General features: G+C 30.8%; 2 protein-coding genes across 2 annotated transcripts; both read left to right on the top strand.

Moving 5' to 3' along the window:
* Nucleotides 1–8,331: 8,331 nt before the first annotated feature.
* On the top strand, nucleotides 8,332–11,728 carry LOC115711198 (26S proteasome non-ATPase regulatory subunit 6 homolog). The gene is made up of 8 exons (XM_030639525.2): nucleotides 8,332–8,640; nucleotides 8,729–8,843; nucleotides 9,945–10,035; nucleotides 10,136–10,281; nucleotides 10,366–10,585; nucleotides 10,677–10,785; nucleotides 10,984–11,152; nucleotides 11,253–11,728. Exons 1-8 carry the CDS (start codon nucleotides 8,505–8,507, stop codon nucleotides 11,425–11,427), a joined length of 1,161 nt encoding a protein of 386 aa, XP_030495385.1. The 5' UTR covers nucleotides 8,332–8,504; the 3' UTR covers nucleotides 11,428–11,728.
* A 1,352-nt stretch (nucleotides 11,729–13,080) lies between these two features.
* Nucleotides 13,081–18,470, top strand: LOC115711197 (uncharacterized). Its single transcript, XM_030639523.2, has 12 exons — nucleotides 13,081–13,772; nucleotides 13,883–14,011; nucleotides 14,430–14,624; nucleotides 14,701–14,748; nucleotides 14,828–14,956; nucleotides 15,065–15,189; nucleotides 15,768–15,878; nucleotides 16,323–16,431; nucleotides 16,684–16,802; nucleotides 17,145–17,298; nucleotides 17,845–17,989; nucleotides 18,128–18,470. The coding sequence occupies exons 1-12, from the start codon at nucleotides 13,338–13,340 to the stop codon at nucleotides 18,190–18,192; spliced, it is 1,764 nt and encodes a 587-aa protein (XP_030495383.2). The 5' UTR covers nucleotides 13,081–13,337; the 3' UTR covers nucleotides 18,193–18,470.
* Nucleotides 18,471–20,552: the final 2,082 nt, after the last annotated feature.

The raw sequence follows: 20,552 nt of genomic DNA, 5'->3' as shown, positions 1-20,552 counted from the left end.
TAAAAAATAATTTAAAATATTTTTAAATTAAAAAAATCAAAAAAAAAATTAATTATTTTTTACTTTTGCTTCTTTTTTCTTTTTCTTTCTTCTTCTTCTTCGGTTCCTCCCTTGTGTTCTTCATCTTCTTTTTCTCTTTTTTTCTATGGTTAAAATTTGAATGGTGATTTATGGTTAAAATTTGGGTTGTGATATAAGTTGTAACATCAATTTTGTGTTGGAGCCCAATGGAAGCTTCACTTAGTGGTCTTGCAATTTAGGTTGTAATTGGAGCATGGGTAAGATTATGATATGGTTTGATGGTGGTTGGTCATTTGGGTTGTGATATTAGTTGTGACTTAAGTTTTGTTTTGAAAATCAATAGAAGCTTCACGTGTTGGCCAGTCTCGAATATTAACAGAGAGGATGACTTAGAGAAAGAGGAAAGAGACTAAGATTGTAATATGGTTTAATAATGATTTAGAGATGCCATATATGTTGCAAGTTCAATTGTGATTTTGAAAGAAACCAAGCTTTATTTTCTATGGTGGAGACTGAATAAGAGGAAGAAGAAGAGCTAGCACCAAAAGATGTGAGATAATAGATTAAAGTGAAAATGAATTAAAAAAATATAAATTTGATGAAAAATAATAAAAGATAAAATAGAAAAATAAAAAAAAAATGAAAAAAAAAATCGTGAAAGTGAATTAGTTTCATTTGAATTATGAGGAAATACTTAAGCAATAAAAAAGGTGAGATGTTGGTTTTTATAAACGACTATTGACTAACTAAATAGTAAAGAAAAAAAAAACATACAAAAAGTCCAATAAAACTACGATGAAAAAAATTGCTAATTTATAAAAAAAAAAATACTAATACGACAAATTATTCAATCAAACTAATAATTTAAATTGGAGAAATTCGAGTAGGCCACCAAGGATGTAGGAGAGGAACGGCTCTTATAATCTTCCATTCATGTAAAAAGAAGTGGGAAACATTCGAAATATGACAAAGTGTTTTAATACGAAAGTAATTCCTATAAAGAATTCGACATTGAAAAATCTCAATCTCAATTTTATCATTGAAATGTGAATAGAAGAACACATCTTCATCATCGGGATGGAAAGCGAGTATATCGCAACCGAACTTCCAAATAATTCTATTATGAAATTGGACAACTTTCCAAGAAATCATTTTATCATCTCTATCCTCATGATCAACCAATTCCCACACAATTAAACCATACAATTGTTTTTTCTCATCAAAGCACTTAGAGTGTGCCACTCGCACTCTCCCTCGAACCAACCCTATTATCATTGGATTTTGAAATCTCGGGTCCTTAGAAGGCAAACTAATCATACGACATTGTTGTGAATAAATATTCAATGCAAGAATACCTTGAATTTCCAACGTTCCATATTGGAAATATATAGTTCCGTTACTTCCAACTACAGAACTGTGATGATACCATACATTCACAGGAATTTGAAAATTGATAGTTGAATGATTCCATTGTTCAGTCTCAGAAGAAAAAATACTTAATCGAAAATCATGAAATATTATTGATTTGAATATAGGATTTTTTTTATCGACACTAATTTTAACCACTTTATACTTAATTGATGTCACAATATTACTACTAGTATTAACATCACCTCTTAATACCACTAAAGCATATCTACGACATATTTGGGAAGTTGGTGTCTCTGGAAGCTTAATATACTCCTTTGTAAAAGGGTTGCAAATATACAAACTTCTTTCCTTACAAAGTTCAATTAGTAACAAGTCTTCGAACCACGTCCATAAAACACAAAATTTATTATCATTCCAAGGTAAAAACTCTAATGTCTTTTCTTGTCCGTATCCAAAAACTTTTGATCTTTCAGAGAAAAATTCATATGAAAAAGCAGAAGAACCTATCGTATAATGAATATCTGTAATTAGTAGAGTAAAAGGACAAGGAGATGACGAAGACTTATTATCAAGTCTTTTTTGACGGTGATATTGATTAAATTTGTGACTAAAATAAGTCTTTGAACTACGAATTGTCGAGAACCATCGCTTGGAAACGCAAGCACACTGTACTATGGATCTAAAATCAGGAAGTCTGAGAAGTATTTCCAATAGTAAATCATCACTAATAGTTGACATTAAGGAGCTCATTATTCTCTTTATCTCTTCTAATCATTCCCTTTCTCGCTCATATACAATATCGATAGTTATATATTTTAATACTCTACGTTTGTTTTTGAAATTAATATCTGACGTTTTAAAATCGATATTGTTATTTTAAAAAAAAAAAATCAGTTACAAACTTAAACAGAAACGCAAAAAAAAAATATAATAATAATAATAATAATAATAATAATAATAATAATCAGACGAGACTAAACATTAGAAAAGATCCTAAGCACCAAATTCTCGGCATAGGCTTTTTTATAGGGGAAATTTCATAAACCATGCATTTGGACAAGGATAAATAATAAAATTATTTGGACAAATTATCTGATTGTGTATGAAAATATTTGGTTAAATTCAAATAGTGTGTTTGGAAAATAATTTATAGGGCTTATTTATACAGTAGGTTCTTGATATTGTTTGCATGTTTATTTTAAACAAATTAAATTTTAAGCAGCTTTTTAAAGTTGTTAAAAAAAATTACTCTTACCGTAGTTCGTGGCCATAAATAAATTATGTTTAAAGTTATAAAAATAAAAAAGTACCATAAATAAATTATGTTTATGTTATAAAATAATATAAAATAATATAAAGTAGATGAGAAGAAAGAAGAAGAAGAGAGAAAGAGAATGAGAATTTCTGAGTTGTTTATTCCAATGGGGTGAACCCCTATTTATACAAATACAAGAGTGAGATATTAAAAAACTACGAAAAAGGGAAACTAAGGAAAAGAGGAATGTTGATTACAATTATGGTAATAAATAAAAGATTTGGACATCCACATAATTATTAATATTTATAACACTCCCCTTGGATGTCCATAATAGCTGCCTTATTAAAAATTTTGCTGAAAACTTGGTCAAAGGAAAAAGAGTATAGTGTAAACTAACTCCCTCCCCCTCATTTAGGCATTTGTGGAGATCTTCTAATCGACGAATTTCGATCTTGTCTGCCGTCTTCTCAAATGTTGATGTTGGTAATAACTTTGTGAATAAGTTTGTAAGATTGACACTTGATTGAATATGTTGAACATCAATATGCATTTTCTTGAAGCGTATAAAGAAGAATTTCGTGGAATGTGTTCTAACTCTATCTCCTTCAATGTACCTCCTTTTAGTTGAACGATGCAAGCAGTATTATCCATAGAGAATTGCTTGGGTTGATACTTCTTTATTGAGTGCAATCCATATGTTTCCCGAATATGCTATGTCAATGTTCTCACTCACACGCATTCTCTACTTGCTTCATAAAATGCAAGTATGTTAACATGATTTATAGTTGCCTCGTTAAAAACCTTGCCAGAAAAACCCAGTGGGACAAAATCTGAGCTAGGGAAAAGAGTACAATATATATTTCATATTCATAATTATTTGCAAGTTGCCTCGTTAAAAACCTTGCCAGGAAAACCCATTGGGAGAAAACGTGAACTAAGGAAAAAAGAGTGCAACATGAATATGTCTCCCCCTCATGCACATATGATCCATAATTCTTTTGGTGATATATATCTCATAAGATTATTGTTGTCACTTTTAAAATATCACCATATATAATCTTTGATCATATATTTTCTATAACTCTTCCAGAGTATGCATGGACTTCTAAATTATAGATGAGGGGTTCGTGGAACATTCGTCTTTATCCAACTAATTGTATCATTCATGTGTGTACACAACTTTGTTCATACGAAAATTTAAAATTTCAAGTAGATATGAACATAACACATTAATGGTACTATAAATTTTCATTTGTGACAATGATGGTACTCCAAGACCATATATTTATTCCATCTTGTTTTATGATCTTAATTTCCATATCAAATGATCATATATCTATAATTCTTGATACATATGAAGTACTTCAGGACTTCAATACTAATGAACAAACTTTATACATTAATATTTCTCGAAATACAAAAGAAATAAAAGTTTGTTCTTCAATTAATCAAAAACTCTTCAAGAGTCTATCACAACGTATAATTTACGTATTTATATTGCATAGACAACCATAGGTATTTTTCAAATAATAATTTACTTACATGTCTTTATTTCATACAAAGATCTTTGTCATATAGTGCGCGCGACTTTGAATTTATATCACTTAAGACATGTATTAAATTCTTTTAGAATTTTTAGATAAGGCTTATTTCAAATTCTCACTATATTAGGAGCTCCAAATAAATAACTTTTGTTGCAACATTTATGTGACGCTTATAAATCCTCATAAAATATATTCCAGGCTATAATCAAATCATGATTATATTTTCTCAATATTTAAGCCTTACTTCAATCAATCTCGTGTCTATGCAAACTTTGTACAACAATTCATTATGTACAAATACATATATGCAAATTTCTCATTAGAAATATTTATTTGCACACCCTACAGGTCTTACTTCACTTTATGTGAGTAAATTTGCCTGGATTGCATCATAATATTTTGGCCAAAAATCAAAATGTATGTCGATGATTCTCAACAAATCTAATACCATGATCCTTGCTATCTCATGTTAGTTTATTGCATATGCAAACATTCAATATTTATTGTCGACAAAAATTTCAATAAATGATAATTTCCTCCCATATTGACATAACTTATAGAGATCTCTTTAAATTACATATTTTTCAAATATGTTTATCATTTATAGGTACCTATATAGAATCACTTCAGGGATTCAATTATGATCAAATGTGTTATGTCTAACTTCTCTTGGGAGTCTTTTCGAGTACCGTTTTCATCACGGTTATCATTTTAATACTTTATAACATTAAGGTATCTCCATGAGTACCTCTAGATTTAACAACTTCAGGGCAAATCAAATGAACATTTATTAATAATTTCTACATTGTTCATTTACGCTTCAGGCGTTTTCAACTCATTCTATCTCAACTTTGAGTAATATTGATTTGCAGTTGGTATATATCATTTTGAACTATATCGTTCTTATAACTTTGTGCAAGGATCATTTTTCAAAAATTATCATCGATCCTGAATCGCTTACTCTCCCCCGATCGAGAGAATTTTAAGAAATTGTGATATCTAATAATATTAATACACACGTAGGGATTTCAATATATCACAATGAATCAATATCTATTTAAACTCATATATATTATATGACATTAAACTTCAAGTTCAATAACTTCAGTTTCAAGTTCAATACTTATGAACTTAATTCATTTCTAAGAATGAGTCATACGTGTATAATTAGAAATACATAAATTTACACATTTTGTAAATGCATGATCATATAATCTTATCACATCGATAAGAAACTATGCAATAAAAATCTAATAATGGCTCAAGACTGTTAAAGAAATATAATTTAAATATTTTTTATGTGCAAATATATGCACATTCTTCTTTTGAGCCTTATAAATTAACAATGAGAAGAATCTTCTGGTTCTTCAACAAAATTTAGTCAAATTCTTTGACAATTTATTGCATATGATTGATCATGTCAAAAAAATTCAATTCATGAACTTCAGGTTCACTATAATTTGTATTTCAATGAAACTTTCAAAAGGTAATGTAAATTCATTTCAACATAATCATTACGAGTTTCATTTTATATACACGAATAATATAATTATATTATTCTCCAAAACATATACACTCTTCAGGAGTCACTATTATGTTTATCAAACTTTATATTTCTTCAGGAATCACTATCATCAATTCAATGATGTGTATAATATAAAATGTACATGACAACTTCATCATGTTGTTATAATAGTCAAATAGATATAACCATAATATATCATTCATGTTTCCTGGTATCTTTTTAACAAGTCGTCTAATTTATTAATAGACTATTCATCAGTCTAATTATCATGACTTGATATATTATATATTTAAATGTACAACCAGTACATATAATAAGTTATTTCTTATTATACTTTCATAACTAGATAAAAGTTATACATCTAGGTACATACAAATATATTTTACTACTCTAAGTAGCAATTGTATGTAAGACTTCTTTAGGAAGCTTTTCAAATAATCATTTTGTGATTCTTTATCACTTTGATTATATTGGATCACTAACAAATATTAGTAAATTATATATCCACTTTTGGGAATATGCAAACTGAATTATATGGCAACTATATATTTACATATCATGTACCAACAATAGTTTGAAACTATTGATTACAAGAAATAATAAAATATGTATATATTAATTTGCTTCCGGCATTACCAATATATGTGAAATCTATATTCTTTGAAATAGAATTTCATGTCTATTCATTCTCTTTAGGTAATGATATTTAAATATTCTAAATGTACAATAAGTTTGTACAATTCACATTCTATTAAATAATCAAGTATACTTTTATCTTGATTATAAGTGTGTCCGTACTACGAGTACGCGACCACTATTATTCAATTCCACACATGATATATAGATTTCATGCACTTTGATTGTGTGTGGTATCTCATCTTTTGGTTGTTTCCACTTTTTTCTGGAAATATTTGAGTAGTAAATAATGTCATTGATTATTTAAAATCATTACATTCACTTCGGGGAATGACGTTGAACAAGTAGAACATTATTAAAATTTCTTAAAAATTTATTACTTGTTCATCCATAAGAATATAAGAAATTATTCAACAATTTCTTTTACGATATTTCAAAGAATATATGAATGCAATTTTTGCATAGTCTCCAAGATGTATGCAAAATTTAATCTTTAATATATGTCAGATTCAATAATTTCCAACATTGCAAGTAATAACAATGTATAATATAACATGACTAATACGAGGAATCTTTAAAAGTAATTGACTTCAATTCATATCATTCTCTGCAGGGAATGATGAACAATAAATACATGCCTCATGTATTTAAATAACATTAGTCATGCTCATTGTTATTCTTATACTTTGATGTTTCAATGCAATTTTCTTAATATTCTTTTTGGATATTCAAAACCCACTATAAAATTGCATCAATAATAATCATTTTTAATGATTCTTTAGTTGTATTCACATAAATACAATCATTTTTTTTGACAAATATAAAACATTTACTTCAGGAAATGTTTGTCAAAATCTATATCGATATTAGATTACTTTTCATTGTCCTCAAAGAATACAAGAACATATATATAAATATGTATTCATCTCTTTCATTATATATCCATCAACTATATAATGAATATTACGTTTGCATAATCTTCAGGATATATGCAAGATTTTATTGAGGACGCATAATCATCAGGATATATGCAATATTTTATCGATGATGCATAATCTTCGGGATATATACAATTTTTTATCGATGATGCATAATCTTCAGGATATATGCAATATTTTATCGATGATGCATAATCTTCAGGATATATGCAATATTTTATCGATGATGCATAATCTTTAGGATATATGCAATATTTTATCGATAATACATAATCTTTTGGATATATGTATAATTTATATAGATTTTCTCTATCATATCATAGGCACACATATATTGTAAATATTATGAATAATAAGAACATAATATATATATGAAATTAATAATAAATATATAAAAACATATACATACATATATAATATATAGATATATAGATAAAAAGAAAAAGGAAACCAAATGATTCTAGAAATTGTTTCAGTCAGATGAGTATATATATAAATATATATTTAGTGTATCGTGACTTTGAAACAATTCAAGAACTTTAACAAAATACTTACATTGGGTCTTAGGCAGAGATTCATGCTTGAAGCTTGGGCAGAGACTCGTGCTGATAACGTGTTATAAAATAATATAAAATAATATAAAGTAGATGAGAAGAAAGAAGAAGAAGAGAGAAAGAGAATGAGAATTTCTGAGTTGTTTATTCCAATGGGGTGAACCCCTATTTATACAAATAAGAAACTAAGAAAAAGGGAAACTAAGGAAAAGAGGAATGTTGATTACAATTATGGTAATAAATAAAAGATTTGGACATCCACATAATTATTAATATTTATAACAGTTTACAAATAATTAAAATTTAATTTTGATTTTTATTCTTACACTTCAAAAATAATTTTTTTAAACTATCTAAAAACTAAACAATAAATTTGAAAAAAAAATTAAAAATAGTATGTCCAATAATTTTTATCCTTTATTTTAAAATTTATTATCTTTACTTTTTTTTTTTTATTTATTCTACCAATTTTACTCCTATCAATTGCGAATCCCTCAAAAAAAAAAGAAAAAAAAGGACTAAAATGCGAAATACCTTTTAATAATCATAAAATAAAAAACTCCTTTGGTTTGGTTTGTTTCAATCAGTTCCTCCTTGCTCAAGCAAAGCACAAAGCCCCAGCCCCAAACTCGGTAACCTAACTCACTGAAAATCGCCATGGAAGGACAGGAGGGAACTCAGCAAGCTCACCTCGTTCTAGCCAACAAGCTATTTCTTCTCTCTCACTCTGATGTACAAGACATCGAGAAGGTTCGCCTAAGGGACGAGGTCTTGACCTCCGTCAAAGCTGATGGTAACTCATCATTTCCAATGATTCTCTGCTTATTGTTGTTTCTTATTCTTCAATTTCATGTAAATGTCTCTGTGGGTCGATAATGTAGGTATGGCTCCGTTGTACGAAACCCTAGTTGCGGATTCGGTGCTGGAATTGGATCAGGCTCTATTGGATTTGATGCGCGCAAAGATCGAGGAGGAGCTTAAGAAGCTTGACGAGAAGTGAGTTTGCGTCTTTTTTTTTCTTTAAGACATTGCTTGACGAGAAGATTGGGAATAGAACTTCAATTTTAAATTTTTAGGTTTTGAAATTTTGTGGATGGCTTTTGAAATTTACTTATTTGCGTTTGTTGGCATTGATTTTGAGATCCCGAGCTATTAAAAAGGTTTAACATTTAATTTTCTTCTTCTATAAATCTGAATGTGGTTCTTCCATGCTAGTACTAATTGTTTAATTTGATAGTTGGGGAAGGGCTCCCAAAATTCCTTGCTTACATGCTTAAAGATGTTTTCTTAACTGGCCAATTCGACCCTGGAGTTTCACTATCATAAGAGCAAAAGCGATCTTAGATTTGCGATAAGCTTAGGAAGTTGTTAAACAAGGGGCATTAAGTATTCTATTGGACGTCACTTACTATTATATATCTGCCTATACTGTGATAATTGGTGTTCGGTTTCAAGTTTTAATAGAAATGATTTGGTGGGCACGTTTAAGTGGATTCTGTGTCTGCTTTAATAGGTTTTAGAGTGGTTTCGGGCCTCTGGTTAAGAAAGAGAATGTAGACTAGAGTAGTTAAAAAGTATCAGTAATCAGTAGCATAGCATCTATGTAAATGTGTGCAATGATTTTTTTTTTCTTTTTTGTTGAAATTCTCCCAAACTCGCATATGTAGCTGACCCGACTTTGCAATGGTTTCTTAACCAATGTTTTGCCTAGTGCTCTAATGTTGTAGTTATGTACCCAAGAGGAGTAGTTGAAATGGTTAGACATGTGGTTTGCTTACAGAAGGTTTGAGGTTTGAGTCCCTCCTAGGCACCTTTGCTATAGTTTTCTGGTCCCCAAATATTGCAGGGTTAGGTGGGGATCCCAGTTTTATAAAAAATATTGTTGGAGTTATGTACTTTGTTTTGAAAACACGAGTGGTCATGATTCACGATTATCGCATGATAGGAATAGCGAGTGCGCTCAAAGTAATTTCTAGTGTATTAGCATTGTTCTTAAATTTAGATCAATTTTATATCTATTGTTTGCTTGCATGGTATTTATAATAGTATTCCATTGTTCTCAATCTCAAATCATTTTCATGCATTGGTTGCGTCTAGAATTGCTGATGCGGAAGAGAACTTGGGTGAAAGTGAAGTTAGAGAAGCTCATTTAGCCAAATCGTTGTTCTTTATCCAAGTTGGTGACAAGGTATATTGGTTATATAATTTTTTTTTTTTAAAAGGTGTATCAATCTCATTATGCTTTCTTGTGTCTTATTCTGCATAAATTTACTCTCTTGTGAACCCAGGAAAAAGCATTAGAACAACTCAAGGTGACAGAAAGCAAAACTGTTGCAGTTGGACAAAAGATGGACTTAGTTTTTCATACTTTGCAGCTCGGTTTCTTTTACATGGATTTTGACCTCATTTCTAAAAGTATAGATAAGGCAAAGAAGTAAGTGGAGACGTGAATTCACACAATACTATGTTTATTTTTCAGTGACTCTTTGTTAATTTAACATTTGCTGCATGATGACAGCTTGTTTGAAGAGGGAGGTGATTGGGAGAGGAAGAATCGATTGAAGGTGTATGAAGGCCTGTTTTATATGTCTACTCGGAATTTTAAGAAGGCAGCTACTCTGTTCTTGGATTCCATTTCAACATTCACTACTTATGAAATTTTCCCATACGACACTTTCATATTTTACACCGTCCTTACAAGTATCATATCATTGGATAGAGTTTCTCTAAAACAAAAGGTATTCACAATCGTTTTGACCTTTATTTATTTTTCTTAAGTAATTGGCACATGCTAGCTACTGTTACTAACTCTATTTGAAAATATGATAGGTAGTAGATGCACCAGAGATACTGACAGTGATTGGGAAGATCCCATATCTTTCTGATTTCTTGAACTCCCTATACGATTGTCAATACAAATCGTTTTTCACAGCATTCGGTAAGTGTGTGTGAATCTACATTACTTATTTTCTAGTAATCTGAAAAAAGGCTAGAAATATTGATTTTGTCAGTAAACTTCATCTATTTTGTGGTCTTACTCAGCTGAGCTTTTGTTTGTGATTTTTATCCCATTTTATTGGTCTATGGATGATGTTGCGACATAAGTTATATACTAAATTATTCCTTGTTACTTCAGCCGGTCTGACAGAACAAATTAAATTGGACCGCTACCTTCATCCCCACTTCCGGTATTACATGCGGGAAGTCAGAACCGTCGTTTATTCTCAGTTTTTGGAATCGTACAAGAGTGTCACCATTGAAGCAATGGCAAAGGCTTTTGGTGTTACAGTAGAATTCATTGATGTGTAAGTTTTCTTTACATTACTTTTTGTTTATAAGGCTGTTGTAGTGCAAATGTTTTCGGGTTGAACCATGAATTAATATATAAACTTTCGACGGTTACAGGGAGCTGTCTCGATTCATCGCAGCAGGAAAGCTACACTGCAAGATCGACAAAGTTGCCGGTGTTCTTGAAACTAACCGGCCTGATGCAAAGAACGCTTTGTACCAAGCAACCATCAAGCAGGGAGACTTCTTGTTGAACCGGATCCAGAAACTATCACGAGTGATAGATTTGTAGGTAGAGAGAGTCATCATCACATGAGTTCTTATTCAATGATAATGGAATGTTGGAGTGTCATTTCCTTTTCATGCTTCTCATCAATTAAAAATATCCGTTTATATTGTTTTACAAGGATATTGTTTTCTCAGAATTTTTTTGGGGTAGTGAGGGTGGGGTTTGGTTGGAAAAGGCCCAAAATGTTCACCATTTATGGCCACCTTCTTTAAATGCCAAATTTCTTTCCAAGTTTGTCCTACTTCTCACTACCCTCTCTTACATCTATCTAAAGATTTGATGCGTATCTAGTAGATCATTTCCATTTCAGGCTTTATTTATTTGCTTTTCTTTTTCTTTTCATGATAAAAGAAAGAACAATCCAAGCTTAGTTAAGGACAATGCTATAGTATTGGTGACCCCACTTTCAACAAGAATGGAAACTTTGCTTTGTTTACTTTCAATTTGTATGTTTGGGCAATTTCGGCTTACTTGCATGAGACATCCTATCTAGGAAATTAGATGGTATACCTCTTTTAAGTTGTGTTTAATATTTACCTCCTCTTTTTATAGTTTTCATTTTTACCTTTTTTTTCAACAACTCTACCAATTATGCTCCTATCATCTAACGATACTCTAACTCTTCATTCAACTCTAACTTGTGTAGCTGTGAGGGTATAATCAGTAATAGAGTTATAAAAGTGAACACATTTCAATTGAATTTAAAATAAAATTATTTTTGGTTAACTAATAAAAAAAATAGGTATATTTCAACTTACTCCCACTCTATTCCTATAGCTTTGGCCCTTACTATGAGAATTGAGTTTTCTTGTAGTGAAGGCGTATTATAAAAAGAGGAACCTAAGCACATTAAATAGTAATACGACTTGAGATATGTTATTATTGTGAACTTATAACTGTATTGATGTAATGTTTTCAAATTTTAGTTTACTTATTAATAAAATATTATTTAAATTATGCAAAATTGAAAACTTTGGTATAACTTTTAGGCATCTATCAAATGTAAGTACATTTTTCTTTTTAATAAATATAATTATTGGGCTAGTATGTAGTTGTCACACCAAAATATCTTACTGGTTGGTATGCAAATTGAGGCACTAAACAGCACTTTATATATTTCTTCCGAAAAAAAATTGCAATACTTTTTATACATAATTTTTATAATGGTATTTATTATAATTATAATTGATTTCTTTTTTTAAATTGGAAAACATTTTGTTGTACGAAAAATATATATTTTTTTAACATGTATTATAAATTAGGAGAATTACTTTATATATTATTTTTTTTTTCAAATTTACGGTTTAAGTTGTTTCGGTAGTTTCTCCGGTTTTTATATGTATTGTTATATGGATTTTGATTGCGATTTTAGTTGCTCGATTTATTGCTATGTGGAATTTTGTGTGAAATTCTGTAAAATTCTATATTAATACCAAAAAAAAAACTATTTTAAAATATAAAAGTAAAAAAACCTCTAAAAATTTCTTCAACAAAAAAAAAAATATTCGAAATTAGAGGAATGTTGTGACTACACTACATATACCCACCCACCCCAAAATCATAATACATAGGTATAATCAATGTGAAACACCAATGTTGGTAAAGAAAAAGTAAAAGATAAAAAAAAAAAACAGAAAAGAAATTAAAGAAAAAGAAAAAGAAAAAGAAGAGAATATAATTTTTCTTTAGTGAGTCAAAAAATAAGTAAATAAAAAAAGAAAAATTGTCAATCTCCATTCAACTCACTGAAGTTAGTAGAATCTAATCTAATCTAGTAAACTAGTGTTGTAGTAGTTTGAGTTTAAGGAGGTTTTAAAGCCTTTTGTCGATACATACAGTAATATACACATTACAAGCCTTACAAGCCACGCATTTAAACACAAGAAAGTTACACACTTTAGCTATGCTATGCTATGCCCCATCATCACCATGGGACACAACTCTGTTCTGTAGTAGTATTCTCTCTACACTCCTATGCACGACACAACACAACAACCTCTTTCTCTCTCCTTCTTCCTGTGGCTGTCATTTTCATTGTTGCCTCTGCCTCTGATATTACTGCTTTCGATTCTTTGCTTCTCTTCTTCAATTCAACACCACATTTTCTTTCTTCCCACATATCCATTCCTTCCTTTCTCTGTCGTTTTCCCCCACTTCTCTATGTCTTCAGGTTGCACCTTTTTAATATCAATACGACAATAACGAACTCCAACGACGTACCCCAAATGCTTCCCCTCCCCATTCTCGATTTCAAGGATTTTCAGGACAACCTTGTCACCCGTTTCAGGCCTTGGCAACGCTCCTTTCAGTTTTGGATTCGAGCCGTTGATATCTATACTGGCTACAAGGTCTCTCTCTCTCTCTCTCTGTGTGTGTGTATTTTTGATTGCGTACTCTGTTGTTTTGGATTTGTGGTAGTTTATGGATTGGTGGGTTTTGTTTTGTTTCGTTTGTGTAGGTTTTTCAGGTTCGAGTGAGTTTGGTTAAAGATGCGAGGAAGCAGCATGAAATGTGGGAGAGGCAGCATGAATTTGCGGCGGAGAAGATATATTCTATGTGTGCTGACCTCGGCGGCTTCTTTCTCAAAGTACTTTGCTTATTTTCCTTTATGCTCTGCATCAGAATTTTAATTCAATGGAAAGGGAATTGTGAATTTGAAATGGGTTTGGATCCATTTCCTTGCATGTGTTTTTGTTTTTATTATGTCAGCTTTGATTATTTTAGTCGAGTAAAATGTATCAAATTATAAAATGGGGATCTCAATTTGTTGACTTGGTGTATGGAGTATGATGGAAATGGTCAATAAACTTTGTAGTATTTGTTTTAGAAATTATGCTTTATAATCACCTTGCCTTACCTGTTCTGTTTTTAATCTGTTTCTTTTAGACATTTCTTACCTGGTTTGAATGAAGAGTTGTGAAGTTTTTTCATTTTTTATTTGGGGTTTTGGTTTTTATAGTTTTTGAGCTTGATATCAACATGTCTTGGGGCGGGGTTTAAATTAGGTTGCTCAAATTGTTGGGAAACCGGACTTGGCTCCAGCTGCGTGGGTGAGAAGGCTAGTTACACTGTGTGATCAAGCTCCTGCAACTTCATTTGATGTAGTCAGACATGAGCTGGAGAAGGAGTTTGGTCGAAATGTTTGGGATCTGTTTGAAACATTTGACGAGTACCCTCTTGGTTCAGCCTCAATTGCACAGGTATTTGGACCGAATTTGAAAATAGATTCTTTTTTCATGATATTTGTGCTTACTTTACATTTTATGGTCAAATTAGGTCCACCGAGCAAGATTGAAAGGCGATAAAAGCGATGTTGTTGTCAAGGTGAGGAGAGCAGGTCTGGTGTCAGGATAGTATGCTCTAAGTGTCCATAAAATTCTAAAATCTCTCTGGTCTATAATAGGTGCAACACCCTGGAGTTCAGGACCTGATGATGACAGATATCCATAACTTACAAGCTTTTGCATTATATATGCAAAAAACAGATATCAAATTTGATCTCTTTTCTGTGACCAAGGAAATGGAGAAACAGGTATCACATTGTTTCCTTTCTGACTTGTTTTCCATTGAGATTAAATGTGAAATATGAATCAGATCATGAATGTTGGATTGTAATTTTTCTGTACTTATGTCATGTAAGATTGGATACGAATTTGACTTCGTGAGGGAGGCTAATGCTATGGAAAAAATTGGAAGGTTTCTGCGTGAAAGCAACAAAAAGACTCCTGTTGTGGTGCCTAGAGTAGTGAAAGACATGGTTACTAGGTTTGTAATGCCTCATCCCAATCTATCTCTCGGTTAGGATTTTCTAATGGGGAATAAGATGATATATCAATTTATCTCATTCATACATAGATATTAGATATATGTGGTAAATGGCTAACTGTCTTTCCAGGAAAATATGCACTGGGGACCTGGGGTGTTTATTTATTTGATAATTTTTTTTATTAATCGTTAGTTTTATAAATTTCTCTCTTAGATTCTCAACACTGTATGTGGTTTTGCAGAAGGTGTAGTTGGTAAATATGTATTTTATTTCTCATAACATGTTTCTGCTTTTGTATTAGTCATTCTAATAAAACAAAACATTCTAGCCACTCTGCCTATATGATTCTCACCATATATTGGGCTATGCTATACCTTTTGTGCAAAGACAAATTAATCTTATGACTCTCGTTAACTGAAAAGCTGGATGTTTTTCTTTTTTTCTTCTTTGCCCCTTTCTTTTCGTGATTATTATTTTGTCCATGTTACACAGTTTCATTGTTTGTTTTGAAGTATATGTGAGAAAAACATTTCAGTGATATCCTCTCTCTCTCTCTCTCTTCTTTGGGTTTGAGCAGGACAGTTTTAGTCATGGAATATATAGACGGAGTCCCAATCCTCAATCTTGGTGATGAAATAGCAAAAAGAGGAATAAATCCTGATGGTAACGTTGCAGCAGCAGCAAAGCAGTAAGGCTCTGATCTTCCTTGAGCATTGGTGTGGTTTTTGTTTTATTGGCTCTTCCTATAGGCTTGCGAATTTCTATTTACTTGCGTTTAATCTGTCTATGCCTTTCTATTACTTGAAGGTTTGAAGCCAGATAATGAGGGATCCATCTTTCATTCTTTTGTTTAAATGCCATTTTGTTTTTCTCCCTCCCTAGCTTATTGCTGAGTGTGCTTTTCTCCATTTGAAGGGCCTATTTCCTCAATCTATTACTTATTCCTTTTACTCAATTATCATTGAATAGTGCTGAACATACCTTAGATTGAGCAATATGGTTTTGATGTAACAAGTTTATTCCTATAAGCATTTTGTTTTAGGCTTAGATCAAACAGAGGAGAACAAATTTCTTCCATCAGTCTAATAGTTATGCACAGACAGAGCTTATTATTTTTTTTTTGAAAGTGCAGGAAAATTCTCAAGAGTTTAACACTAGCATATGGACAAATGATTCTGAAGAGCGGTTTCTTCCATGCAGATCCTCACCCTGGAAATATCTTGATATGCAAAGGTTCAGAGGCGAGTGAAAACCCCATTTATGCTCCCATAACACTTCATTCCTTTTCTAATCTAGTTGTGACATCAGAGATTTTGTATTTTGTTACTACTACCATTAACTTGAACTTTTCAGTTAGTAATTTGCTTTGTAGAGATATTGATAATAGGGAAATTTGAAAATGTGTGCGAAAGATAATTAGATTCTGGTGCTACTTATACAGTTTGTGCATAAGATCAATTTATGTACTAACATCAGATAATTTTTCATATCAGGTTGCCCTACTAGACTATGGGCAAGTAAAGGATCTCCCAGATGCGTTGAGGTTTGGATATGCTAATCTTGTTCTTGCCATAGCAGATAATGACCCTAAAAGGGCGGCAGAAAGCTACAGGTAGCATTCTGTAAACAAATTGGTTCATATGTCTCTTGTCAAGTAACCAAAAGTATACCATATGAGAATAGATAATAGGGAACAATGAGCTAAAAACCAACAGAGAAGAAAATGACACTCATGATCTCTCTGCAGATATTCTGCATTAAACATTGAATTTAATTTCGTTACTTCTTTAATAATTAATAGATAGGTTGACTGATGTGTTTAACTGGGTTATGATTTTTTTTTTTTATAAAAAAAATAATATGTTAGTGTAAACATAAACGGCTATTTTTCTTTTTTGATTTCTCTTGTATTTCATACCTTTCTGAGATGCGATTGGCTTGACATATATCATAGGGAACTTGGCATAGGCACCTTAAGCAAATGTGAGAACGAGCAGCAGGAAATGTTCAGGCTGGCAGAGACAATGTTTGACACAAAATTACCCCCTGGAGTGACAATGCTGCAACCTTTCTCTGAGGATTCTTCTATTAAAAAAATTGCTGTTCAGGTGGGCCTTCGCATCCCAAGCATACTTAGTGATTTACTTACGTATTTCCAGGACCTTAGTATCTGTTTTATCAGCTAGGATATATATATTGCATTGCTCTTATTTCTTGTTCTATTCTTCTTATAGAAGAATTTCTTTTCGTTTTTCTGTTAAACAAAGTAGGTGCACCATTCTTCTATACTTTCTGAAGAACAGCTCTTGATGGAATTCAGTCCTTTTGAGAGGCTTAGGGAAAAAGTTACTATAATGATAAATGAGCAACAAAAAATGCATAAAAACATAAATTTGTTCTCAAGGATTTTGAGACATGAGTTGTTGTGGTGTTACCTATGAACGATGGATATGTTTATTGTTTCTTTAAAATGATGATGTTTCCGGGGTTTACCTAGTAAATATTTGTTTCGAATTCTGTTTAATATTATGAGAAGAAAATAGTATGTTAATTGAATTTAAGTTGGTGATGGATGAAGAAACAATAAACAGCAGTGAAAGTTTTACTCTTTTCAACTACAATCTAATTTTCTTTATGTGCTGTGCTTGTGGTAGTCTTTTCCAGAGGAGCTGTTTTCGGTGTTAAGGACGGTGCATCTATTGAGAGGACTAAGTGTTGGTCTGGGAATCAACTACTCATGTGCCGAACAGTGGAGACCCATCGCAGAAGAAGCTTTGTACCAAGCTGGAAGATTGAAAGGTGACCCTTTTAATCTCATGAACTGAATAAAATCTAGGCAATTTACAATCACATGGCAATAATGTATCTATCTATGTTTTTTTTTTTTTGTCTTCTTCTATGCTTCTCATGATGATTTTGGAAATTGGAATATTTCAGCCGAGGATATAGAACGTAGATCTCGTCGCCGCGGTTTACTAAGAAGATTATTTTGGAGAGACTGATTGGCTTCATGAAAAACTTCTTCTTTTCCTTATTTTCATATTACTTATATAAGAAGAGTAGGAAATACCATTTAATTGCTGCATATACTTGTATTCAGAAACCACAGCAAGCTCTTAAGATTTAATTAAGTGATGCCTTTTGTTTAAGACCCTCTATAGAGTTCGTGGACAAGGTTCAGAGCTGAGCCCTTTAATTTGGCTGGTATAAAATATAATTTATTGTAATTTTTACTACCACTTTTATATTGATATTGTTATTGAGCTATTGTTTATTATTATTTATCATTAGTGATATCTTATTTCTGGCTTAGTCAAATAGACCATCAAAGAGAACTGTTAAGAATAATCTGTTAAGAATAATGTGTAAAGGGTACGTTGCACCTCTGATATTGCAGCTGCACCCAATCATTGTCAATGATTGGCTGTCCTTTCTTTGTATTCCAGAATATTCTTTTGTTACAAAAATTTGTTATGCCTTGATTTTTGTTATTTCCAAGTGGCATTGCCTAAGTGCCCATTCATGTATTTACTTTTGCTATATAATGAACATTCAACATTTAGTCTGGTTGAGTTGATAATTTTATTTTGTCTAAATTTTCTATCTTGGTATCAGAGCAAAATACCAGATCTCCACCATGTTATTGGACAATCTCAAACTTCTCTCACTCCGTTACCTGAAAATCAAAACCCTACTATAAATAATTTATCAGAATGATAGAGTTGAACTGTAAATAATTTATTTTCTATTTTATAAAATATATTTGTATTTTTTTATTATTATTTTATAAAAATACTATTATTTGTGTGATGGCTAATATTGAATAAATTAACCACCTATATAAAATAGAAAATATTAGTTTTGATACAATTACAAATAGTAAAAGAAATCCTTTATTTATATCTTACATAACATCACAATAGTTTCTAAAAAAAAATACAAAAGTTTGAAAAAAATAATATAGAAAGAAACGTTTTTAACGTGACACCTCACCTTAATATATAGATAGATTTTTATAAATGGACTTTTCAAATGCATCTTAACAAATGTGTATAAGATCTTTACTTTTCTTGGTAAGGTGAAATCTTATCCTAAGATGCAACTTGCACCAAATTTAGTGAGACTCTTACTTGTCCTTGGAGTGGATTAATGCTCTAAAAAATTAGGAGATTTGACAAATTTGTGGTGAAGATTTGATTTTAATATAATTTGATATTCTGCGACTGCTATTACTACAAGTGTTAATGTTGTGAAGTCAAATTAAATAATAAATACTATGAGATTTATCCAAAAATAAAAGACTTGTATGCATATATTTCGTTCATTTGTGAGATTTATATTACACTTATAAATTATAATTGTCAAGTCATAATTTCACAGAGTTACTAAATTTTAGTAAATAAATAAATGGTGATTCTACAATGCATCCCCTTAAAAGAGATGCAATGATGCACTTTACTTGTTTTAGCATCCAAAAAAAAAATTAGTGTAATTTTTTTCATATTCGTATACGTTATAGTCATTTAAGATATTCTACAAAATTTTAAGAAATTCAGAATAATTTACAATATAGAAAGCAATGTCCAAACAGTATATTTCACGCGCGTATAAAATAAAATAGTCACGTATACAACACACTGTTTGAACCCTGCTTTTGGCGTGTTAAATTTTTTTGAATTTTTTAAAATTTTGCAAGATGTTATTAATAACTATAACATACACGACTATAAAAAAAATTATTTCAGATACCAAAATAAATAAAAATATATAAATACATACCTTTTAAAAGGATCTACTGTAGAATTTTCCATAAATAAATTCTAAGAGTATAATTAACATTTATATGGAAAGAAAAATAAAAATAAAAAAAACTTAACAAAAGAGATCGTATCCACTCTTCGGCATACTAGTATCCAAGGACACATTTATTAGAGAGAAATGATAAAAGACATAAATAGTATTAGGTGGTGCCACCAATAATTAAACATTGTTACATGACACCAATATATTTTAGCACCCTTTAATGTGTAATATTGTTATGAGTAAATACTATTTTGGACCTTGTGTTTTACAAAAGTTATCAATTGGCCCTATTTTTTTTTTCAAGATACTCGTTCTAATGATACAACTTTCGAATTTTAAAGTTGTCTAAAAATGTAAATTTTATTGCTTAATTTTTGTGATTTAAGATACATCAAAGAACATCAAACTAAACAAAAAAATTAATCGATATGATGAACTAAATTAAGATTCAAAATTAAAGTTGATGCTGACATAAACAAAAGTAAAATAATTAGAACAACTCTATAAAGAAGAACAAACACTAGCCTTCTTCTTTATTGCTTTCAATGGAGTTACAACA

This window comes from Cannabis sativa, chromosome 3 (assembly GCF_029168945.1).
Source record: "Cannabis sativa cultivar Pink pepper isolate KNU-18-1 chromosome 3, ASM2916894v1, whole genome shotgun sequence".
Lineage (NCBI taxonomy): Eukaryota > Viridiplantae > Streptophyta > Magnoliopsida > Rosales > Cannabaceae > Cannabis > Cannabis sativa.
The sequence above is the reverse complement of the archived record's forward strand: the minus strand, read 5'-3'. Positions and strand labels throughout refer to the sequence as shown.

Excerpts from the sequence above, each read along its gene's own strand:
- LOC115711198 (XM_030639525.2), top strand. The coding sequence starts at position 8,505 with ATGGAAGGACAGGAGGGAACTCAGCAAGCTCACCTCGTTCTAGCCAAC. Across the intron at positions 8,844-9,944 it reads CTTAAGAAGCTTGACGAGAA|AATTGCTGATGCGGAAGAGA; the intron begins GTGAGTTTGCGT and ends GGTTGCGTCTAG. Across the intron at positions 10,036-10,135 it reads TTATCCAAGTTGGTGACAAG|GAAAAAGCATTAGAACAACT; the intron begins GTATATTGGTTA and ends TTGTGAACCCAG.
- LOC115711197 (XM_030639523.2), top strand. The coding sequence starts at position 13,338 with ATGCCCCATCATCACCATGGGACACAACTCTGTTCTGTAGTAGTATTC. Across the intron at positions 15,190-15,767 it reads GTGAAAGACATGGTTACTAG|GACAGTTTTAGTCATGGAAT; the intron begins GTTTGTAATGCC and ends GGGTTTGAGCAG. Across the intron at positions 17,299-17,844 it reads TTAAAAAAATTGCTGTTCAG|TCTTTTCCAGAGGAGCTGTT; the intron begins GTGGGCCTTCGC and ends TGCTTGTGGTAG.